The sequence below is a fragment of the Tachypleus tridentatus genome, chromosome 6 (assembly GCF_004210375.1).
Source record: "Tachypleus tridentatus isolate NWPU-2018 chromosome 6, ASM421037v1, whole genome shotgun sequence".
In the NCBI taxonomy this organism is placed as follows: domain Eukaryota; kingdom Metazoa; phylum Arthropoda; class Merostomata; order Xiphosura; family Limulidae; genus Tachypleus; species Tachypleus tridentatus.
Window position 1 is genome coordinate 93914507 of NC_134830.1, and position 26706 is coordinate 93941212.

At 34.0% G+C, this 26706-nt stretch overlaps 1 protein-coding gene across 8 annotated transcripts in view; it reads right to left on the bottom strand.

The window, feature by feature from the left end:
• The window catches only part of LOC143253063 (mitochondrial 10-formyltetrahydrofolate dehydrogenase-like), a 93078-nt gene extending 66979 nt beyond the window's left edge, over nucleotides 1–26099 (bottom strand). Inside the window, exons 1-7 of one of the 8 annotated variants that reach the window (XM_076506244.1) lie at nucleotides 25899–26034; nucleotides 5841–6066; nucleotides 5510–5651; nucleotides 5026–5260; nucleotides 4558–4723; nucleotides 3405–3509; nucleotides 2812–2904 (exon numbers count right to left, since the gene is read on the bottom strand). In XM_076506244.1, the coding sequence (XP_076362359.1) occupies nucleotides 2812–2904; nucleotides 3405–3509; nucleotides 4558–4723; nucleotides 5026–5114 (453 nt within the window). In that variant the 5' untranslated portion in view covers nucleotides 5115–5260; nucleotides 5510–5651; nucleotides 5841–6066; nucleotides 25899–26034. Of the gene's footprint in view, nucleotides 1–2811; nucleotides 2905–3404; nucleotides 3510–3648; nucleotides 3768–4557; nucleotides 4724–5025; nucleotides 5261–5509; nucleotides 5652–5840; nucleotides 6067–16924; nucleotides 17073–25898 lie in introns of those variants that run through there. The other 7 variants (XM_076506245.1, XM_076506242.1, XM_076506239.1 and 4 more) reach the window with 7 other exon arrangements.
• Between the last annotated feature and the right edge of the window lie 607 nt (nucleotides 26100–26706).

Consider the following 26706-nt stretch of genomic DNA (forward strand, 5'->3'; position numbering starts at 1 on the left):
CTTTAACATTTACAGTCCCTTTCAATGGATTATACCAGTATTTCTCTTTTTTTAAAAGAAGAGATTTTAAATTTGAGTTTGTAATTAAAGAATTTACTGATGATTTTGGTTGAGGATTGGAGTCAACATTACATGTGTAAGTGTGGGAAAGGATAAGTCTACAGTACACTCTAATGCTGTTTAGAGTAAGTTCCTGTTCCATGGCACTAGTCATCAGTAGGACAACACGAGTTTAAAGTTGGTCACCTGAGGAAGTTTAGTCATCTCAGACAACAGGACAACCATTAAAATTGAGCCCCACTTGTGATGAATTTGACACGTTGGCTCTATTCTGTTTCTTCTGGTAAAAGCATCCGTGGTTGACAGTCACTCTTTTCTTGTTTCTTGCCAGCACCATCTTTGTAAATAGTTCAGCCTGCTTTCTGTTGAAATTTCTGCTGTTGCTTGTGCTTGACAGTCCTGCACTCATTTAAAAACTTTCCCATTTTTTAACAAACATAGAATCTCTTCTCCCTCTTGTCTTTTAAGTTGTTACCTTTTTGTTAAGACACCCCTGGTTTTTAACTGACTGTTTTTTAGACTGTTCTTCCAGCTTGATCATCTCAGTGTCTTTCGGTGTTCTCTCTCCTTTAGGAAAAATAACATGCCAATCGAGCACATATTAATAGATCCACCAATCCTTGAAAATTATTTTCACACTTGGTCATGCTCGTCCTTTTTGAAGTACTGCAATAGACATACCACAAACCTAAATACAGTTTGACTTTTGGCAAACCTTTCATACCTTTCAAAGAAAGCATCCACAGTCTTTCTGTTAAACAAGTTTGTGGAGCTTAAGTTAGTTGACCCTGACCTCAGTCTCATTCCTCAATCCTTTTTATCAAGTGAGTTCGGCAGTCTCAATTTGTGCTCTTAATCTCTGACTGCAGTCTGTCCTTTCTTCTTTCTCAATTTGTGTTCTGTTTTCTCTCTTCTTTCATTCTTTCTGGACTTGTATTTCATGCTTATATTGTTCTTTGAGTCTGTCTTCATCTCTAGGTCTTGTTGTTTTTAGTTATCACAGTTGTATCCAGAGTTTTAAATAATTCCCTTTTTTAAAGGCACATTCATTACTTTATAATGCCCTTTAACAACAACAAAATTATTCTCCTTCACTCTGTCATTATAATACAAGGCTGTGGTATTCACTTCAAAATCACTACTAACTAATGGTTACCACAGCTTTAAATAATTGTTTCATTTTTCATCAGTCTACAGAAGCAGGTTCAATTACTTTATAATACCTTTTCAAAACATATAGTATTCTCCTCTATCCCTGTTATTACAATACAGTCATATTACCGAGCTGTATACTAACATACATAGGGGACCAAGTTTTAAATTTGAGCAAATCTATTATTCTTCTCCAAAAATGCATCTATGTAGTCTTTTGGTTTAACATACTTTTTTTAAAAAATAATTCCAAGGAGTTATTTATTCCACTGTTTATTATTTGAAGGTAGTTTTAACAAAGAATATGAGTGATGTTGTAACTATTGGTTACAAACTGACTTCTGTGGCTAATATCTTGTTTTGTTTTTATTAAAAACAATGATTGGAGGAAATATCCACAGGCTCTGAAACCATTAGATTATGGAAGACGGAACTTTTACTATGTAAGGATCCTGATCATGTTCAGTTCTCATGGTATCAAAACAGTAAAGATCACAGTATTAAGTTCATCATTGAACATTCTTTATTCCTTAGATATATTAATTCATAATTGTGATGGTAGTCGAGTGAAGTATCTCTTCAAACAATTTTTTTGATAAAGAGATTCTTCTACAAAAATATTCTTTTTTCAGTTTGGTAGACTGAATACTTTGTTGCTATTTCAACAAATAAAACTATACAAATCCACAAAAATACAAGATCCTATAACCTTTAGATATTAAAAGGTAAAAATGCATGGCATGTATAAGAAAAAAACCAAAAAACAGCTGTGTACCTTCTATCAAATAGTGTACTCGAACACACAGTTAATTCCTTAAACCTGAGAGCAGATGCTCCCAGCATGCATTCAAATTTATCCAAATTAATGTAAGAGTCTGATAATATTTGTTTCATTTTTGGCTGAAAATTAATCCAAACCATGTAATTTACCCCCAAACTTTAAACAAATAGAAGTTTTATAAGCTATGGTGACAATTATTAAGAAACTGAAAATAAATCCAGCGAGATGCTTTTTAAAACAGATTTTATAAGCAGTATTTTTTTCAAAGAATATCTAGAATATTTTCCAATGAAACCATCAAATGTTGTACATCAATAATTTGTCTTTGTTGCAAACAAAGATACATGGGCTCTATCATAATATAGTTGGACATACAGGTATATGCAAATATAAGGACACCACATAGATCAAGTGTAACTGAACACATCTTACATGAGTGTGATGAAGTCATTCATAAATTACTTTAAAATCTTAATTACAGCCAATAATGAATATATAAAAGAGTTTACCGATACATAGCTTGCAACTTTATCAATTTATATGCTGAACTGACATGATTTTCACGTTATAAAAATATTTAAGAATATTCTTTGTTATTACTGTCAAAACAGAAATTGCTAAAACTTAATCACATATTGAATTAAACAGCAATTGCTGGTTTATTGAGAAATCAAACTATTGATATTATTCTAATTATCACAATAAATTAGTTACTTTAACAATGTTTTATCAGTTAAAATCACACTATAATTTATCTATAGGAAACTTGTATATAATCCAATACTATACAGTACTATTGTATACAATCTTTGCCTCACCTGCCCATTCAAATATGTCCAGGCACCAGGAACTTTATCCATGCCTCTAATAAAATTGTGCAGCTGTTCAGCATTTAGTTGGTCAAACTTGATCTTAAACAAAAAATAAATAAACAGTTTTTAAAACATTCATAAATTTGGTTCTATTTCACAACCAAGAATAATTGTTCATTCTTTAAAACAGTAAGTCAGTTTCCACTACTATACAGTTGGTTGTTTGGGGTTTATTGGTACAAGACTACCAGTACTATTCCATTCAGTGCATATCACTAGATTCCAATTATTTTGAAATATATACAGAAATTATTAAAAAAATCAGAAAGCTGTTTTTACTAACAGATTGATCCTGAGACAAAAACCTTAATTTTTGCACTAAATAACAATAACTATTACGACATCCAATTTAATAATGCTATGTGATCCTGTTATTTTAGAAATAAATCTTGTCACACAATTTGTTCATGATTCAGTGAAGTCTAACATATAGAAAAAAATTGCATTTTAACATATAACAATTATAACAATGATAAATGCACAAAAAACATGTGTTTGTTTTTTTAATATTTGTCACCTAATACAAGTATCAAACAAACCTCAGATAATTCTTTCTTAGTCAAAGCTGATTCATATGTAGCTCCTTCTTCTGATTGAGGAATTCTGGGGGCAGTACCATTAGCAACCATGTTGACAGCTTCTGCCTGTATAGTGCAAAAAATACAGCTCAACAGCTATGGAATTCCAGGATGTTTTTCTTTTTTTGGTTCAATTTTAGGAAGATTTGCATTTTTCTAATCAACTAAATATATATACCTTGCCAAAACACAATTAGTGTCTAACCTTCCTCTAACTCTGCTAATTCTCCAACTGTCAAGCCCATGATCCACAAATACAGTTCATGTAACTTCATAAACTGTGAACTCTTCTGTGTTATTTTCATATCAAACTTCAAATCCAAAGAATCCAAGCCTGGAATAAGAGAAGCTGCTAAAATGTAACCTACACGTAAAAACTCCACCCCAAAAGATTAAAATGTCACAAAAGTGAACATAATTAGTAAGAGGACAGGATGTTGAACACAGTTCTACTAAAGCTGGAATAGAATTATATTGAGAAATGTTGATTAACAAGCAAAAAGAAAAAACATTGAAGACAATACCCAGAATTAAAGGAAAATCAAACAGTGCTAATACAGGTATTCTACCTTTTCCTAACTGGTATTCTAAACAAGCTCTTTGAAGATGTAAGTTTGAAAGAGCAACATTTTAAACATGTAGAAAATTCCTTGTAACAGACATATACAGTCAATAAAAATATCCATTTTCAAGCTTGTTTGTAACTTCACCATGACTGATTACAAACATTTTTGCAGCCTCAGTAATATCCTTTTAAGGTATATCCATATTCTTGACAAGTCTATTTTAAACATGTTTATAGTCTTAAAAAGGAAGCCTCCAAAGCTTAGAATGTTTATAAATTCAATAATGAAGTCTGTCCTTAAACATATCTGTACTTCAAATGATGTTAGTATTAAAACAAGCAACTCAAGTAGTATGCTAAGTTTAATGAAATTCCCTGATCCTTGTTTTATCAAAATGATATATAAAGTTAGCATGAGCTAAATTATTAGCAAAAAGAAGGTACAACTGATCATTGAAAATGTTGAAATTTTTCCCATATTTTCTGTCACAAAATGTTTCAGAAACTATCAAGAGTTTATGAAAATGATCAATAGAATGAGTGATATACCATAGCCTTCATGCCCTCAGGGTAGAGGAATCTGTTGTATAGAGAGTCCACTGTATCATCAGGGTAAACTTCACATTCTTTTTGAAGAAGAATTGGTCCTGTATCTAATCCATCATCTGCCCAAAATATTGTGAATCCTGACTTTTTATCTCCATGTATGAGGGTCCTTCAAAAACAAACAGTAATCTACCATATATTTGGAAATATTGACCTAAACTAATAATGTGAAAGTAGTATTAAGTTTATTAGTTAATAAATACTTAAAACAAGATAATACACTCACTAAATGTGGTAAATAACATTTTATCATATGGTTGTCTGAAAACATTGACATACCTTGGCCTTATTAAGCCATGTTTAAAATAGGAATTAAAGTTTGATGTTTACATGGCAAACATAAATACTGAAAGAAAATTAGATCACATGTTATAGTATGTTACATAACTTTCTGAAAAAATTTATTTTTACCAATTTATGGAAGACATTCCACGATGGCAGGGTAACAGAGATGGGTGATAGCAAATGGACTGGTTTTCAGGATAGTTAATCACATCCATCGGAATGAACTGAGTACAAAAGGGTAAAACATTTAGATTAGCATCTACAGATTTATAATGATCCAATACATCTGGTAACACTTTTCCTTTCTGCCGCCACTTTTGGAACTTGAAGACTTTGATATTATCCTCCTTTGCAACAGAAGCTGAAACAAATAACCTAATCTTAATAAGAAAGATACTTTATTTATTACATTTTCACTTTTAATATTTTTACTAAGTAAATTCATGTTTGAATAATGTATTTAACATGAACTTAGGTTATAAAATAAATCATTATGATTCATATTTGGAAACATTACAATAAAATTATATTAAAGTTCAAAACACAAAATCAACCTTAATGTGTTAATATCACAATATAAATTCCAGACTTTTAATGAGAAAAACTTTACCCAGAGGATCTTCTCTATTGCCCTGGTCAGGCACAGTGAAAACTCCAACAACTTTATGACCATCTTGTCGCAACAATTTATATACACCACTAGCGAATGTGCTTTGTCCAATAATGGCAATTCGTAGCTTAGAGAGCACAGACTGTAAAGAAATAAGGTTCTTGATTAAGTCAATCAAAGTGACAAAAATATAAGGTTACATTTATTTCATAACTTAAAGAAGAAATTAACTTAATACATTTTCAATGGTCTGCCAATTTGTAAAAACAACAGCACAATATATTCTCAATTTCAAGCTATTACTTATTGTGTAGAAAATAACAATAGTGACCTTGAGGTAGGCAGAGCATTCAACTGGATGCTTGAATTTCAGATTTCATTAGCATCTCAATCACTTGGTTGTTAAGTTGAATACGTACAAACGTATCTACTGTCACCCACCAGTGATGGTAGTATTAAACAGGTTAGCTCACTAACACTCTATTCTTCAGAAGTTACATTGGCTTGTTAGCTAGGATCTGTTACCATACCAGCACCACTGCTGCAGCAGTCAAGTTCTGAAAAAAAAATTGTACCTGAATGAGAATTGCATGGAGAAGCAATTTCTTTTCAGTCAATTGCCACACAACATCAGAAGGTTCAAGAACAAATAGCAGCCACTATACTAGTTGCACCTCAGTAATAATGGCCACCAGCTAACCAATTGCAGCAGCATACTTGTCATAAAGGTACTGTTGCTAGCTGTGCTCCTCTTGATTTGGGCATGACTTTGTCTGTATCTGTAAAGATACTAGATGTATGTTTGAGTTTTTTTGTAGACTAATTTTGCCAAAACTCTGTTGGATCTTATTATGTACCATTCATATTACTTTTGTCTTTTTAACATGCAATTTAGCCTGTGTAACAAACCTTTCACATTTGAAAGACTGATGGAATTATAATGAGGTGGTTACAATTGGAGAAATGCTTCATTTGTGTGGTATTTCTTAGTCATTATATATTTGTAGGATTGGTGAAGAATCTGACCCTGTCAACAATGTAACGATTGATTGACACCACACCGTGATGATTGGTTGATTGGTTGCTTTGGTGTTTTACGGCACAAAGCAGATAGGCTATCTGCACAAAAAATCTGGTAAAAAGCTAAAAGAAATTTAGTAAAATTCATAAAAGGAAATTAAGGTAACACAAAATAAAGTTTAAAAACCAACATAAATAGCATAAAACTAATGTTTACATCTAGTCTACAATGTTAAGAGAAAAACTACAGTAATACAAGTTGTAAGAAACTTTCTGTAGCATAACTGTAATTATCATAACTCTCCAAGAAGACTAACAATTAAGTGCAAAAACCACTGTCAGTCACCTGAAGTTGGCCTTTCCAGTCCTAGTTCCGAGTTATTTGACATTATGGCCTTTTTCAAAAAGTAAAGTAATAAAAATTTAAAAAAGACTTGTAGCATGTTAGGATGACTAACAGGTGGTTCAAACAGCAGCATTAGTCACCTGAAGTTAAAAAACTGTGACCAATGCATAGTCTAGTTAAGACAACTTCTTTCCGATCCTTATGGAAGCAAGATGGCCAAATCCAACACATGATTTTATTTGGAAAAGCTTGTTTTCACATTGCTCACTCCAAGTCGACTGCCAACTGGCATGGAGCTGAGCTTTGATACAGGACCATAATCCATGTATGAAACAGGCACAGCAGTGATAGTGCCAGAGCAGATAGATTTAGCTGCAGTTTCAGCAAGCTCATTCCCTCAAATACCAATGTGGCCCAGTATCCAGAAAAACTGGATAGAAGTAGATATTGAAGAGAAACGGACCAGTCAGTTTTTGAATATCAGTGAGAACAGGGTGTGAACTAACAATTACAGGGCCAGTAGAGAACTAAGAGAGTCATTATAAATAGTGCAGTTTGAATACTGCTTAGCTTCTATGTGATCAAGAGTAAGAGAAATGGCATACAGTTCAGCAGTGAACACAGAAGCTGTAGAGGGGATTCTGCGTGCAGCCATCAAACCACAACAAACCATGGCAGAGGCAACACAGTTACCTAATTTCAAACCACCTGTATAAATAAGTATGGAAGGTTGATATGAAAGATGTTCAGCAAATAGCAGATAGTATTTCCAATCAGGAGTGTCTGCTTTTCTCAGATGACTCAAAGATAGATAACATTTTGGGACTGTAAGAAGCCATGGTGGGATAGGCTGATTAGTGCATATAGCAATGTTATCCAAAAATAGACCCAATTTATCCAATTTAGCCTGGATATGAAGGCCAAAAAGAGCAATGGCAGATCGTCTGTTCTGAAAAAGTATGGCCCATTGAGGAAGGAAGACAACCCCAGGTGGGATGCTTTGGTAAGGAACAAAATTTTGAAGCATATAGTAAAGACAGTTGCAAACAGCAAAGGTGCAAAGAAGGTTCATGAGATTAGGTATAAGCTCTAAACTAGGGAAGTGCAGAGCCAAAGTCCTTGATGATGAATGGGGTCCAGCATATTTACAGCTGAGGTTCTGTCAAAGGCCCAGTAATTAAGACCACAATATATCTTTAGCAGAGAACATTGATTCCTTCCCCAAGTGGTGAAAGAGAGCACATGGAGGATGTTTAGTGCTCTTGTACATTTGACCTGTAGCTGGTTGATGTGTGGTATAAAGGTCAGCTTATAGTCAAAGTAAGCCCCAAGAACTTCGTCTGACGGACCACGGGCAGCACAACTTCACAGATACAGAGTTCAGGATTAGGGTAAATACCCCATTGGTGGTAAAAGTGCATGCAAATAGTTTCAGAGAGAGAAGGAAGTTAAAGCCATTTGCTGTGGTCCACTTCAGTGAAAAACAGAGGGCAGTCTGTAGCTGCTGCTCAATACACCTCATGTTCAACGACTGAAATGAGATGTGAAATTCGTCGACATAGAGACCGTTTGTAACAGTGAGAGGGAGTTGTTCAGTGATGGCATTACTCTTTATACTGAAAACTGTGGTACTCAAAACAGAGCCCTGAGGGACTCCAAGATCCTGTAGAAAAAAATGGGAAAGTGTTGAATCCACACTAACTTTGAATCTCCTATCCATTAACGGCTAAGAGGGTGGAGGAAGAAGCAGAAGTGCTAGACACCCAGCAATAGCTTTCACCTAGAGTATCAGCAATACTCCAGGTATCAGCTATGTACTGGCCATCAAAGAGCAAGACTGAGAGGGGGGACAGAATTATATTGCCCACTGACCTTTTGAATCTTGTCTCATATGAATTCAAACCTGGTGGTAGAAGATATGCTGGTTGTGAACTTAATACAAGATTCTTTCTGGCTTTGATGTCTTACCCACCAAACATGTGCATGGGCCTGGTGGAAAACGAGGAGGATTGAGTGTGGGATACAAACGGAAAGTATTCCTGGCCCGTTTTTGAGCCTTCCATGCCATGTGGCAAGTAGGATTCCACCATGGACAAAGACAATAAGAAGAAAAACCAGTACTGAAAAGAGAAAGGTTGTGATCAGAGAGCATACGCTCTACTGCGTTATCCCTCCTATCAATATCAGCACTTCCCCAAAGGGGATGATGTCCATTAAAGTCCCCCAGGGTTAAAAAGGTCTGATTGATCATATGTCTCTCCAGGCCACAGGTAGAGAGAAAAAACAGTGATGGTATGAACCAAGGAAACATGGATGGCTATGGCCTCTAAAGGTGTGTTGAGTGACAAGGACAGGGTGGGCACATGCTGATCAACCAACAGTACCACCCCTCCATGCATTCGTCCATCACACAGCCTGTCATTTCTGTACAAAGAAAACTGCTGAAAGTTGACTGCATCGATAGGTTTCAGAAATGTTTCCTGTAAGGAAAGATATACAGGATGATATGAAGCAATCTGTTTTGATGTCATCCAGATTAGAACGTAAACCTCAACAGTTCCATTGTATATAGGTAGCCATTTTATTTATGTGTATGTGGAGAACCCTTCTGTTTACGACCACATATTTTTTCTTTACTGTCTTTATTTGAGGGTGGTCTATTGACCACCATGGATTCTGCCCTGGGTCAGTTGGGTAGGTCTGTGCTGTTGGAAGAGAATTCCAGTGAATGAAGACGTGAACGAATGATTGTTTTGCATCTTGGGGTGGGAGAAGAAAATATAACAGAGGAAATGCCTGTACCCAGAACCAAAGGAAGTGGATCTTGAGATTTGTTGGAATGTATGTAAGGAACAGAGATGGGTGTTGAAGTTGATTCATCAACTTTAACCATGGAGATCAAAAGACTTTGTTTTAAGAACGATTCTTTTGGAGGCACAAAGAGATTCATCTGCACTCCCATGTAGTAGTGGAATGAAGTGTAACAGGATATGTCCGAGACGAAGTGGTGGACAGCAACTTTTGAGCCTCAGGGTAAGTAATGTTTTGAATCATTTTCAAATGCTGCACCTCTTTTTTTTCCAACCATTTAGGGCAAGAATGAAATTAGAATGAGTGAGAGCCATTGCAATTGATGCAATGAGGTTCTGTTTCACACTCATAGGCATCATGGTCCTTGCCACCACAACAAGCACACGTCAAGGAACCACGACATGATGTCTTTGAGTGACCAAACCACTGACACAGAAAACATCTGAGAGGGTTTGGAATGTATGGCCATACTCTGCAATTAAGATAACCTGCCTTGATGGTGGCAGGTGAACATGGTGACGTAAATGTGAGAATGAAGACATTGGTCGGCATTGTAATTCCATCTTTGTGAGTGGAGATTCATTTCACTGGAGAAACCAGAAAGAATATCTTCACTCAGGGATGTTCTTCAAATCCCTCTCAACAATAACTCCTCATGATGAATTCAAGGTAGCATGAGGCGTAACCTCAATAAGTATATCCCCAAATCACCTTTGAATGCAAGAGGAGTTCACTGTGTTGAGATGTGTATGTTTCCACCAAAATGTCACCAGATCGAAGCTACTTTACTGACTCTGGAGAGCCAGCAAGTTCCTCTTGTCCGTTCTTAATGAAAAAGGGAGACATTTGCCCTGAAGATTTGTCTGAAAGAGAATGTAGGATAAGAAAATGAAGTACAACAGATGTTACGTGTTGAAGATTGCTGCTCAGAAGATTTATGGTGTGGTCATTTAATTAAGGACTTTTTTTCACTATTTTATTTAAGTTTTTATTTGGAGGATCTATAATAATAAAAAAAAAGGAATATTTCAGTGCCCACTGACCGCACCCTCCATGGAGCCCTACAAGGGGATGCACTAAAATGTCAACCAAGGACACTGCAACAATGCCAGGGTTTTGGGAGCACTATATCCAAACACCAGCATCAGATACAATGTCCACAAAACCTGTTTAAAACATCCAACACTGGTACTTGGTTGACCCTAGTCCAAGTGGACCAGCTGATTGACCTAAGGCCACTGTCTACAGGAATTAAAGGCCAAATTGGTTTGGGGTTGGACCCTCAACCACCAGGATCCTCTCCTCCCATTCACAGGTCACCATGCACAGCAAACACGTGGGTGGATGTTTAGATCCCAGAGAAGGTAAACCAAAAGAACAGAACCTTCCCTGGGAGGTCCCCTCACCACGTACAGGAATCCAAACCAAGGGGACATTGTGATGAAAAAGAAATAGCAGTTTCATAGATATTGACAAAATTTATTACCAGGATCTGTTTGATACCTGTACCATTGTATTAGCATGCTCAAGTAGTTCTCATTTTATAATATACTTTAGTTGACACTGTCGCATTAGCTTATCCTGGGTAAGATTTTCCACTCTTCCATGATACCAATATCTGTGATAAAACCAGAGCAGTGGTGTAACAGTGTACAGCAAACAACTGCCTGAAGTCGTAATATTACAACTATTCATATACACAAAGCATATCATCCAAGTGGATCATGCATCAATAAAATTGTTTCAGATTTAATTCAGAAAGTATATCTACATGCTTAATTACAATTGAGAAGTAGAACTTCAATATACAGCATTATACAAAACAGAAGCACAGTAATGAAGATAGTCTTGTCACATAGTGAGAGTTTGTCTGTTTAATGTTCAAATCCTGGACATTGGCTTTTACAACTCCACATAACTGATAAGTCATGTGGGCAAAGTAGATTTTATTAGTGAATAAAATTATGTGTGGAAAATCAGAACCTTCAGAAAGAATTTTTAATCAAAATCTAGCTTGGGTATTATTTGCAACAAAACTAATAGAGTCTTTACAGGTCAGCAAACAGGACATGGACTTATGGAACCAACAATAGCTGTAAAAACACTTGCAAATAAAGGATGCCAAGCTGTATTGCTATAACAAATTAATGGATACATGATGCCCAGTCCTTGATGTAGCTAGTAGTATCAGGATCTCCAAAACAGGTAATAATTTTGCATTTACATTATACAAGAACTGGAAAACATACATTAATGTTAAATGTTGAGAGGCAATGTAAGCACTGATTTTGTGTGTGTGTGTGTGTGTGTGTGTGTGTGTGTGTGTGTGTGTGTGTGTGTCCTCAGAAAATGGTCAGTTGACACTTTCTGTCTATTATTAATTACTTCACAAAGCAAAAATGTGCATATCAGTTCATTGACATTTAATCCATCACTGATAAATTAAATAAACAACATAACTTGAAGTATCCAAAAAAGTCTCACAGCACAAGGAGTAAACTTTAACAGCCAGTAGAAAGTTGGTATGCTATGTGTTACAGTATACATAAGCACTAAAATATTAAACTTTTCCTTCTTTTATCAATTCTTCTACCAGTTTGATGACTTTAAAGCCACTTTTGTTTCAAGAACTAGTTTTACTGAGAAAAAATCTGGGAAAACATGCAAATACTGCTTTCAAACTAGACAAAAAATTTGAAATAAATATACTTTCCAAATGTACAACCAATTTATACATTGTGTGCTCTATGAGTATATTACAAATACACAAAAATAAAATTGGTTAATGTAATTTCCTTTTTAAATTTTTCTTTACTTTTTCTAATTATTATCATTATGATAGAAATGTAATTTATTTATCCCATAACTTCTTACTTTTACTGATTTTTTTCTAATTTGTAAGGTGACTTTTCATAGTTACAGTTCTTACTTACTTTATACAACTAATTGCTTCTGTCCTCTTACTATTGTCCATTTAAAATGCCAAATAAAAATTAATAAAATATTTTTGTAAAAATAATCAAACTAACATTGCCATAAAGGAAGCGTGTGAGTGTTTCTTATAGCAAAGCCACATCATGCTACTTGCTTAGACCAGAGGTGAATTGAACCCCTAATTTTTGTATTGTAAATCCATAGACTTACCGCTGTACCAGCAGTGTCCATAAAGAAAGAACACGAAAATGTTTTTTTTTTAATTTTATATTTTCTCAAAATACATTAATTACAATGATTACTGGCATATAGTGGGCTTTTTCAGAGCATCTTACAAACTTAATTTAATATTAATGGTAAAATTTATGTAAGTTTCACCAACATATGATTCACCACAATTTACACATTCTAAATGATATTTTGCATTCTCAGAATTATAATTAAATGAATTAATAATAAAAACAAAACCTTGTTACATAAAGTACAGTTTATGTATGTTTTGTCATAAAATTGAAGATACCTTCTTCAGAAGTTTTTTTAAGGTTTATTTCATTATCTATAAAAAGTTTTAAACTGTCGTCTTAATAAAATAATTTTGCTATCTTTGAATGTATCTTTCAGTTGTTTTTTTTATCTACCACTCACATTTTAATAATGTATTAACAAATGAAATATCAATGTGTACATTTGGGCAATGAAACATGTCAAAAGGTACAACACTTGCTAATCTCTGTTTAAATATATTTTATCAAAAGTTCTTCACTGCAATTTATAACCTCATAACACAACTTAACATTGAACTAAAATGATTTAGTTCTAATAATCTTTCTTTTCTTTATTGGAAACAAATGATATAATTTACCTGCAAGATCTGCAGGAACATTTAATTTAATTCCAAATGTACAAAATTAAATGTTCCTACTAATATTGCAAGTCAATTATATCATCTGGAATGCACTTCTAAAGTTTGATATTCCAGCATTTTCTTATTTGTATCTACAAGTGAATTTAGTTTTATTGATATTTTGATTATATATATGTTAATAAAAAATATACAAAATAATTAACTGTACAAGAGAAGAGTTACTTGTTGACAGTTTATTTTCCATCTGACTATCATTCACATAGACAGACAGACATAATATAATGTAGTACAAGTAGTCATACCATGAAAATTGAAGATAATTATCATGTTTATGTCAATGTTTCGGTTGGTGAAAGTTAATCGATATAACAGGTTTGGGCAAAATTTCATGTTTTAGGAAACTCTGAAGAACGTGCATGAAATTAGAAGCAGTCAAAGAAGAAAGCTTAAACTGTTCAAAAAAAAGAAAAGGTATGTACTTCAAGGTACAGTATTTACATGATAAAACAATAAACCAGTAGACATCAAACCAATGACCTAGCAGTAAGTATAGGTGTGAATGTTACCTCCAACACAGATACACACAAGTAGCCTACATTGATGTGTAGTGCTTATAAACCACTGTGTAAGAGATATAACTAAACTGAAAAACTAAAGTTACCACTGCAGTCCAAAGAATCTGGTAAGCAAAGCTCAATGAGGATGCTCTTAAAAATATATTCAAATTGTTTGGTAAAAATAATAGTTTAAAACTAAAGAATGAGGCAGTATCACAAGTAAAGCTTGCTACAAGACCAATACAAGTGGTTTGCATCTCAGCCAATGATTATAGAAATATTAAAATATGATGGCATCCCAACTGTTGACAAATGCACATAGCTACTTATGCATCATATAATTCCCTCATGAACAAGGCCTGTTGGGCAAACATTCATCTTTCAACAATGCATTAACCTCAAACATGAAACTACATGATGAACTATTTGCATTGAGTTAAAATAATCTAGGTTCATACGTTGGCTACAGAATGATACAGCACAATCTTAACTGTTTATGTGAATGTTTACATGCAATATTCATTAAAAAATCTAATTTTACACTGTACGTTAAATCAAGATTTTATTTTTGCAATATTTGCTGCAATTTTGTAATTGTTTGTTAATGATTTACCATTGTTAATCTCTTAGCATGTTTAAGAGATGGTGAATGCCAAAGGATAGAAATTAAACCATATAATACCAGCACTTTGAAAGCTAGATCTTCATCATAGCTTGCATTACTTGTTTTTTTTTTAGGGGGGTCAGTTTTTTAAACTAGTGTTTTCATAGGATCATGAATGAGAAAATACATTTATAGATTTCTAACTGTAATGAATGGTTTAAAATTGTGTTCACTTTAAAACTGACGGTTCTTTCCATTGAAAGTTGAAACCAAGTCATGTAAATATAAAGTAAAATAAACAAACTTTACTAAATTAAAGGCCAAAGTAAGTGTTACTTTATGTACTAACTTTATGTATTTTTTATTTACCCACAAGCTATAATTTCCCAGGCATATTACAATAAAAAACAAATATAAGTAGTCATGTAAGTGAATGATATTTTATTTTCAAAATTGTGTTCTTTCAATCTATATTTATATATTTTTGGATTTTATTATGTATTACTGCTCACTGTTAGAGTATTTTGCTCAACTAACACCAGTATATCATATGTATGCTTTACATATGTAATTATTATGAATGATTTCCCTAACATAAAGCCTTCATGACTGGCCAAGGTACATCAACATATAGTTACTAACTGAATAATTTTGTTGAAATACATTTCTTGTACTTATTATCATTTAACTGTATTACCATGTTACACATTCAGATGTATATTTCAGGATAAGGCTTACTGTGTTACACATTTAGATGTATATTTCATCATAAGGCTAAGTATTGTTTCAATTTGTGTATGATTCATACTTCTGCATCATGGCCAGTGGTGGCTGAAATGTCAATTCAGTCAAAAATATCGTCAGAACAACGACAGTCCTCAAGTAAAGGGGTATGGAGCAATGATGTGCAAAAATTATGGTTATAGTCCTTTTATAAAACTGACAATTACAACAAAAATTATCAAGGTTTATGAAGCGAAGAAACTTTCAGTTTGTGCCTTAGACATTACCAAGATGTTTGACAACATCAATCATACAATTTTAGTTTTTAAATGTAATAATTATGGTCTACAAGGTAAAATTTATGACATATTAATCTTATTTAAAAAATAGACAATGTTTTACTTCAATTAATAGTCTAATTTCCATAACATTCATTGTGAAGTTGTTCAAGACTCAATTATTGGCAATCTCTTACTTATATTAATAATTTGATAGCTATATGTTCAAGAGATAGTTGCTATCTTCATGCCAAATAATATCACTTATTACAGAAGCAAATTATCTTACCAAGTGTTATGAAAAAGCAAATGAATTACTTTCAATTGCTTCTTGACTAATTGAAAAATTGCCTAATTTAAAGTGTTCACAATGTGATAATTATGGGGACAAGTTAATATCAATTTGAAATTAAGTATTTTATCCAGTGTTTAATATTGGGTTGAGGAATAATTCGTGAGCATTTTTTCAAGTTAAAAAAATATATTCATAAATGAAACGCTTTCGCAAAATATTTCATGTCATTTGGTAGATAATTTTTTGCTCTAATAGATGGTGTGTTTGATTTTCATATGTCTTTAATTTTTGCTTTCATTTTCAGCTCATTAAATGGAATGTCAAGTGGACAAAATCGAGCATTTTCGACACCATCTGCTTTTCGCATTTAATTTCTTGCAATTTCGTTTAAAACAATGCATACTATATACCTAGGTATTACATGAAATAAAGTATCATAATAAATGTTTTGGGTGTCATGTGTTCATGCATTGAAGTATTGTATAGTCTTGCATGTAATGCTTGAATGAAATTATTTAAAAACGCTCACGAATTATTCCTCAACCTAATAAAATATTATTCAGAAAAATCTCAATATGAATAAACAAATAGAAAAATCACTTGATTAACGAAACAGAATTACATATTTGACTGTATACAAAATGATACACTTTCATGTATTAATACACATTTAAGTTGGTAATATTTTTAGTTATCCCCCACGAGCAACGGATGTACTGTTTGAAAGGGTTAAATTACGTATTTCATAATAACTATACGAGTACATTGAATTTACATAATTTATGATACCATTTTAAACAAAAACACAAAAAAACTTCAACATGTGCTTAAAACCGAAGCAAAGAAGTTTTAACCATATTATGCACTTCGCTCAGCTCAAAAGCTGGTAGGATAAGGACATACTTGTCATCACAATTACAATAAAGTTCAATAGATCACAAACTCATTTTAATTATCTTATTAACCCTATCACAATTCATACCAAGGTCAGCGCGAGAAAGTTCATCCACAATAATGTTTATCTAGGTTATACTGGATATTTTGAGATGTGAACCAGTTTCAGCCGGATCTTGACGATATTGCATTCGTCACAACCACCTCACATGATATTTGCCCCTTTTACTATACAAATAAATTGCGCAGTCAGTGATAACCACGAGTACACCTACAAGCAATATAGATAAAACCGAACTGTAATTGTGATAAATTTCTGCCTTCTCGGGATTAATATTTTAATAACTTTATAAAACAATAATAATAATTTATTTTAGCCCTTATAACAAAAACATTACGTATATAAATGGATAGACAATGTCAAAAACACTTTTGGTTAAACAATTTATAATCATGATAACACGCAGGTTTAGGGCACTTTCTCTCTCTTATACACACACAATTTTGCGGAAATTTTTCTGAACAAACAAAAAATCCTTGATGGGGCCGATAGTATTTTATGCAATGAGTCCAAAGAGTGACGGTAGAATCAGCAGATAGCCCGATGTGGCTTTGCCATAAGAATACACACACACACCCACTCAAAGGGTGACAGCCATTCAAATTCGTTTATGAATTAAAACTACTTGCTGCACAATAATAGTTAATATAACTTGTTTACTAATTTTATTTTTTATCTTAAATATATTACACGAATATGCATCCAATGCAACTAATTATGAAGAATAAAATTTATGAAAGTATTTGGAGTATTCACACCTGACTGTAGTCAATGTCCAAAAACGAGTGTACATATACTAATAAGACCAGATTGAGGATTATGAAGGCCCTCTTAACTGAACTTGATAAATAAGTAGAAAACTATTTAAATATTTTGTGCGATACACAAAAATATACATCACTAGTTTTTAATTATTATAATTTATATAAAGTAATGGCAACAAGTGTTTTTGTTAAACGGCTAAGCAAATATATAAGAAAGAACAATTTCTATGAACAATTTAATGAAAAATTACAATATAACGAAATCTGTGTTTCAATGATACATTTTTTTTCTAAATTTATTTTTTATCTTAAATATATTACACGAATATGCATCCAATGCAACTAATTATGAAGAATAAAATTTATGAAAGTATTTGGAGTATTCACACCTGACTGTAGTCAATGTCCAAAAACGAGTGTACATATACTAATAAGACCAGATTGAGGATTATGAAGGCCCTCTTAACTGAACTTGATAAATAAGTAGAAAACTATTTAAATATTTTGTGCGATACACAAAAATATACATCACTACATCAAAGTCCGGGGACCACTTCATTTGTATACACTTTGGGCAACTACGCCCATTTACCACTTCAATTAATCCGGCATTACATACTTTTTTGCCAGTTACAAATACTATGAATCTAATCTTCTAATCAAGCTGAATACCGTCATACAAAGGGAAACAATCATTTTTTATTCTCAAAATTATATCCAAATAAATATTACGGGCATTTTTTCCTAACATTATAATCTTGTAACAATATGTATGGAGAACAAGTATTTATATTTTTTCACGAAAACTACGTTTATGCATATTTGGTCTTTAAGTATTGCTTGATTAGCACTTTGTCATCTATATATATTTAAGATAAAATACTCTCCTTGATAAATCCTTATTGATTGAAACATGCGAAAAGAATTCTCAATGAAATTCCTACTGAGTCAACTGTATGACTCTACAAAAACAATAACTGTGATGGTAAAGGTAGTAAATTTTATATTGAATTTCGGAGTCTTCTCTTTAGACTGTCTTCCCCATTTTCATTTTCTTAGCCTGCTGAACTATAGAAAGGTGCTTTAATTCAGGTGTTTGCAAAATTGAAATGTGCTGCGGGTAAATCATGAGGGTTATCCAATGATTCCGATTGGACAAAAGTTTTGTAATGTTGTGTCAATGTCTCCTCGACAAGGAAGTAATGGGAAATTGCAGCCAATGGTTTGATTTTTGTGCACTGGCAACATCAAGATTAGCACGCAGTTAAAACTAATTCGAATTTATTACTCATTGCAATCTACTAACATACCCTTATATCTAATTATATACCCAAATTAGCGCATTATCAGTTTCATTTACAAACACACGTACACAAAAGTTAGAGATAATTATGTTAATAGTTTTGAAATTTTGATTATACATATGTGATTGGAAGAATTTTCGCTGCAGAAACCACCGTGGTTGAGTATCGATCGGTACCGCAACGGTGGAAACAGTGTGAGAGAAGGACGGTTTTTCTTTATATAGTAGCCCGGCATGCCCAGGTGGTTAAGGAACTCGACTCGTAATCCGATTGTTGCGGGTTCGAATCCTGATCGCACCAAACATGCTCGCCCTTACAGTCGTGGGGGTGTTACAATGTTACGGTCAATCCCACTATTCGTTGGTAAAAGAGTACCCCAACAGTTGGAGATGGGTAGTGATGACTAGCTGCCTTCCCTCTAGTCTTACACTGCTAAATTAGAGACGGCTAGCGCAGATAGCCCTTGAGTAGCTTTGCGCGAAATTCAAAAACAAACAAACAAACGGTCAATACATCTAATAAATTCAAGGGGTAAGTAAGGGAAAATATTCAGTCCCCCAGTTTTGGAGTTATATTTATTCAAACTTTAATTTGCAGAAATTACAAACGTTAGTAAAAAATAGAACAGTAAATCTATGCACAGCATTCGTACTTGTGGATATATTTATGAGATCGTTTCACCAAACTGTCATCGTTTTTTTTATACTGCCAAAACGTTATTCATCAGAACATACTATAGAAAAAACTCACTAATAACAGCAAGATATTTGGATTTACATAAACAGTGTTTATCAACACTTAAATTAAAAGCTTTACATAAAAATCAAATTTTGAAGTAGTGCATTTTCCATTACCGAACACAAACGATTCAAAAACGCTACGTTAAAATATTTATTACGCATCAGAATTTGTTCAACCTTAAACGTTTCAAAACAATAAGCCAAGAATATGAAATGCACATTAACTAAATTTTGCAGGAAATTTAATAATTTTTCTTGTCTCCAATTATGAGTTTCATAGTATTATATATCAGTACTTTTTAAAAACTATGATATCTATGCTTTTTTTTATTTACTAAGATAATTAAGGAAGCGCTAATATTGCAACCACCATTAGTTTTACCTGCCTTACGTTCTCGCTATAGTGTATGGTATAACATTACATAATTAGTTATAAGTGCCCGGCATGGCCGAGCGCGTTAGGCGTGCGACTCGTAATTCGCGGGTTCGCATCCCAGTCGCGCTAAACATGCTCGCCCTTTCAGCTGTGGGGGCGTTATAATGTACGGACAATCCCACTATTCGTTGATAAAAGAATAGCCCAAGAGTTGGCGGTGGGTGGTGATGACTAGCTGCCTTCCCTCTAGTCTTACACTGCAAAATTAGGGACGGCTCAGGTTTCTCCTCCTGGTTGGGGGTTGTGCAGTAGGCTAACAATTTACTCACTTAAAAAACCAGCCTGTTAATGAATCCGCAAGCGATTGCGGCCCTATGTTCCATCATGGAATCGAGAGGCATAATAATAATAATAATAATAATAATAAATAATTAGTTATAATAGTACCTCCGATTATTTTGTATTCAGTATTTTGTGGTTTCTTTTCTTACTCTTATAAGTTCGAACTTCCATGAATCTTGTTTAGCATGAAGGCAAATCCATATCATTTCTTACCTACTGCAACCTGGTACAGTACACTTAAAAATCAAAAAAAACATTTTGAAAATGTTAACATACACATGGTTTTAGACATGTACAATTTTAACAATGACGGACTGTTCAGAGAAATTGGATTTACTTTCACTCTACTTGCTTGTTGTTCTGGATCGTTCCATGTTAGTGTTATGTGTAATTTACGGAGTAGAAGTGATTTTTTATTATTATTATTTTTTACACGTAACAGAGTAGGTTGTCTGAAAAATGTAAACTCTATCAGTTGCAATAACCATCGCAAACTTCGCCCGTGCTCTGGGAGTTAAGATCATTCTCTCGCAATTCCAGTCCTAGCAGGTTTTATTTGTTTTTGAATTTCGCGCAAAGCTACTCAAGGGCTATCTGCGCCAGCCGTCCCTAAGTTAGCATAGTAAGCCTAGAGGGAAGGCAGCTAGTCATCATCACCCGCTCTTGGGGTACTCTTTTACCACGAATAGCGGTATTGATCGTAACTCTATAACGCCCCCACGGATGATAGGGCGAGCATGTTGGGTGCAACGAGGATTCGAAACCGCGACCCTCAGATTACGAATCGAACGCCTTAACCCACCTGGCCATGCCGGGCCTCCTACCAGGTTTTACGGGTAGTGAGTATTACATATTTTCCAGCAACAGCAAGTTATTTATACGTTCGTCTATTACACCACTGATTATTTTACTTATGACAATTTTATTATTATTATTATAAATGTTATTTCAAAGTGTTAGTTCAGTTTCTGGATTTATTACTAACCTAAATTTACCAAGTTGACCGAACCATTTATATTTTTAATTTTGGTGTGGTTCTCACTCGGACATTGGCCTAAACAAGGAAACTTACTACAGTATGGACACGATGTTGATTAGAGTATTTAATATATCTGCTTTCATTTTTATTATCTATAATTTACTTTTAAGTTTAGTCTAATATAACAATCATTCTTAACTGTTCGTATATTAATTCTAGCAACTTGACTCTTTCGAGTTGATATCGTGGTATGTATATGGTTTATGACCGTAAATATTGTTAACAGTGAGAGTACACATTTGTAAACAACATATTCCAAGCATTGCAAGTTTTAACCAGTTCGAAGTTACACTAAATATCAAAATACATAAATTGGTGTTAATATAAATAATTTAATTCTTACTCCAATGCTTATTTGTGGCTCATAAGATTGATAAAAATTATACTTCACCAATTTATTCTAGTTCACACCATAACATACTGTTCACGCAATTAGACAATGTGAAATAGTGTATCAGTCCCTACTCTGTTTTATCTCAATTGGCTTGATGAGCCCTCCTGTTGGGATAAAATACTCGTCGGAACAGGGATGGAAAATATAGTTTAGGCCGATGCATTATACATTTCAGTTGAGTTTTAATTTATTAGTGTAAGTTATTTGTTATTGCTGCCTGTAAGTGTTCTACAAGAAAACACTGGTCATGAAAGGAAAACCATAAAGTTCAATCGTCAATTTTGTATAGAAGTGTAGGTTCTCAAAATTAAGTGCATATAAAATATTTTCAAGGTAGTCTTTGATAATATTATACGAATATGTAAAAAAAAAAAAAATCTGAATGTTTAAATTGTAACAAAATATTTTATATATTGTAACAACTTTATCAGGTCATCCCATAAGTGATGTCCGAAAATTTAATAAAGAAAGTGTATCGTCATTTCTGTCTTGGTAGAAGGCTTTAATGACTAAAATATGTAGTATGACGTGTATAAAATAATTCAGTCAAATAAAAGAAACTAACCCAACTACACTTTTTCAGATCTTTAATCAAATAAACCCTTATGAAGATTAATGTGTCCGAGGAGCACATTAGGCATATAATGCTTTATGAGTTTAAAAAAGGCAATAGTACAACAGAAACTATTCGAAACATTCAAGGTGTTTATGATGCGGAGTCTCTCAATGAAAGAAAATGTCGAAGGTGGTTTCAGAAGTTCAGAATAGGTGACCACAGCTTAAGTGATGCGCCACGTTCAGGTCATCCTGTTGAGTTCAATGACTTGCAGCTGGCTGCACTTGATGAAGATTGTGCTGTAATAGTTGAAGAACTAGCACAGAAGCTTAATTCAACTCATTCAACAGTTCACCGTCATCTGAAACAGCTTGGAAAATGGATCCCCCATTTTGTGGTTTCTTTGATTCCAAGTGATGGAAACCCGCTGATTTCTCCAAGCCCGTTCCCTTGGCTGTAGTTTCGCTAGATAGTAGATAGGGACAGTGGGAATCTCGTTAATCCATTCATGCGCGTCACTTACAGCCAACTCCAGAGCAAGAGCAGACATTTGCACTTCCCTGCACTCTCGTGAACGTAATACCTTGTTTGGATAGGTTAGTGACTGGAGATGAAAAATTGATATATTATAAAAACGTTAAGCGCCGCAGACTATGGCTCAGTGCAGGTAAACTGGGCTAAGGCACAGTCCAAAATGGACCTCCACCCTAGAAAAGTCTTGTTAAGCATTTGGTGGAATATTGTTAGTGTGATTCACTCTGAGTTGCTGTAACAATTACATCAGACGTCTGTTGTCAACAGTTAGAGCACTTGAATGTTGAACTGAAAGAAAATAGGCCTGCTTTGATCAATTGTAAAGGTGTTGTGTTACACCAGGATAATGCACGGCCCCATACACCAAGGATCACATGTGCAAGGATTGAAGAACTAGACTGGGAAAACTTGCACATCCTCCTTGTTCTCCAGACCTTGCTCTATCTGATTACCTCTATTCTGAATTTTGTAGAACTATCTTAATGGAAAAGAGCATGGAACACATGAAGATGTCAAAACTACCCTCTATGCATTCTTTTCCTCTAAACCCCAATAATTTTTATAGAAGTGACATTTAGAAGCTTGTTAATCGTTAGCAGGAAGTAATTAATAATAATGGAACATACATTATTGATTAAATAACATTAAAAGCGTTTGAAATCCTTTATCTTTTTCTGAACCTAAAATCGGACAATACTTAAGGGATGACCTGATATTCAAAAGTGAGATCCACTTCAACGTCATCTTTATATTCTTTCGACTGTCCCAAATTTTAATAGGCCAAGTGTGTTCCGCTGTTGAACTTGTTGTTCAAGCTGGTTTGAGCAAGTTTTGTAACTATTGTCTAACTGCAAAAACCAGTCAAGCCACTTCAAAAAGTCTATTGCCCTTTTCTTCTTATTATTATTACTATTAAACTAGCGTTCTTTGTCGTAAGTTAGAATAATACACTAAACCTGTTGACAGTAGCGGTACGATCAGTCACAAACTATAACGTTCCATGAATTGGTCTTTATTGACATATTGCAGGTTTTAAATAAACATTACTAAAATCATCAACGCAACGTGTATCTGATGATATTTCACTGTGGTAAAGTTGTTAAATTTATCGTTGTAGTGATACTAACGAAACTTGTATATTATAATTATATTGTCAGTAGAACTGTCACAGAACTACGTTGTTCTCAGTTTGACTGTTTTGCTAAAACTTGACATCTTAAACTATTTTGTTTATCAGTGTATTACGTATACTTCCAAAGAAAGTTTGCAGAAAAGCGCTAAAACAGTTTATTCAAATTGTGTTAGTTGTAGAGTATGATTTCGTTGATTTTTTAAACTTTTATTACCCTCCAAAAATTTAATCTTTTTAATAACTAATAGTTGTGGCTTACATCCATTTTCTCGCAGCATAATCTTAATGATGGTTGTATTGTGTGTTTACTATAAAGGATAAATGTCAACATCACTATTAGTTTCGAAGCTAAAATTTCTAAATTTTGCCGTCAAGTGGAATCGATTATCTCGTAGCCCTAACATTTTCGTCATGATCAGCACTTAAATATGCTATAAAGTGATCACCTTTATTTATAACAATATACAAGAGTAATTAGTAAGTAAAAACTATACGGTCGGTCACAAAGGGCAGGTATTAATAACATGAAAATAAAGATTAATGTTTAGTTCAGAGTGAGATATCACAATCAATTATCAGTTCAAATAACATATTAAGACAATCACAGTCTGCGATTATTAGCGCCGCTGGATGCGACTTTATTGGTAATGCGCAAGCATATCAGTAAGTAGCCCCGGCATGGCCAAGTGGGTTAAGGCGTGCGACTCGTAATTTGAGGGTCGCGGGTTCGCGTCCCCGTCGCACCAAACATGCTCGCCTTTTCAGCCGTGGGAGCGTTATAGTAGCCAAAGAATTGGCGGTTGGTGGTGATGACTAGCTGCTTTCCCTCTAGTCTAAATTAGGGACGACTAACGGAGATAGCCCTCAAGTAGCTTTGCGCGAAATTCAAAAACAAAACAAATCAGTATGTAGTTTTAGATGACAAAAATTTCCAAATGGACTCCAGCTAAAGCAGTGGCGTATAAATTGATGTGAAATTGCATGAGATGTAGGGTTCACGAAAATTAGTAGCCCCTGGGCCAACACAACCTGATATCTGCCCCTGAACTAAAGGGAATGCACCCATTTAACAGAACCCGGCATGGCCAAGTGGGTTAAGGCGTGCGACTCGTAATTTGAGGGTCGCGGGTTGCTTTTGAATGGTTGAAAGTAGAGTTTCACAGCCGCTCTTTATGAAGAACCCATAAGGTGACAATAATACGCGAGCAAAGAATCCGCGGATTCAGTTTATGTATGCTAACCACCATAGATAAATTCCATCCTCCAGCATATGAGCGAGTTAAAGGTCGTTTGATTTTTTTTAGCAATAATGTGACACATATTGTGACCTCTGACCCATAGTGCGAAATGCTAATTAACGTGGCCACGATTAAACAGTAACTAGATTTCTATAAAGCTTGACATAATATAGAAGTTCATGCGATCACACAAACTAAGGACTTGATAGCCACCCAATTTATTTAACTTGCTTTGCTATTATATTTCTTACTTTCGCCCTTTACATGTTACATGTCATAACTTTTTTACCATTTTATCAGTTTCATCAAATTATTTAAAGCTTTCGTTACAACATTATCAAGAAATACTTGAAATCTCATCAAAAAACACTACGTAAAAATGTTTTATACCTCCGTGACATTCCATAGATGGTTACAGCAGCCCGCCACGTTGTCAGATAACTCTATTACAGCATTTTTAAAATTACACTTAATTACGTTACGATTTCAGGCATTCTTAAATGGTCGAGAAGTTTTTCATATTTTTAAGTTAGGTGCATGTATCTAGAAATGTTTAAATAAAACACAAATTTTTCAGCTTACCTGTGATGTTGAAAAACGTCTTACGAACTGATGAACTGCCAACATGTTTTAAAAAGCTTGCTGTATACAATATACGTTGTTGTGATAGGCGAAAAGATACCGCAATTTCTAACCAAGCCACGTGGAACGAAGAAACATATGTTACTTCGCGCTAGCCTTAATATATCTAACGCTGGCAGTGCCCTCTTAATTACGTCTCTTAGTACCTTTTCTCATGTTTCAAATGAAATTATTGTCCAAAGAAGGTGTTGTTAAGTGCTATGTGACACCTAAACTAAATACTTATAATACAGATTGCAAAGAAAAAAATAAAAAGATCGGGCGGAAAATGCCCAAAAATGTAAACAAAAGTACTTACGTTATATCAAAACACAAATTATCTTAAAAAAGTTAATATGATTCACAAAATCGTTATATAAGTTTTTCGAACGAGGTAATATGTGGGGAAGATTTTCAATTTCAAAACACATTACTTGGTATAGATTAGGCAGAATCAATGTTTGGAGAGTTAGAATAAAATATAACTGGCAACAAGACACACCAAAAATAATAAAATTACATAAAATAAAAATATACAATAGCAAACACAAGAAAGGTTGTTTAAATGAAGAAAAGTGATATACGTTTGTTTTAAGCGGAGGATTACACAACGAATTACCTGCCCTTGCTTATCGCTAGTATTAAATTACGATTCTTAGCGTTATAAGAATGCAATCATAACGCAGAGTCACTGGGAGAAGAGTGTGTTTGTGCTTTCTGATAGCAAAGCCACCTCGGGCTATCAGCTGAGTGCACCGACGGGAATCGA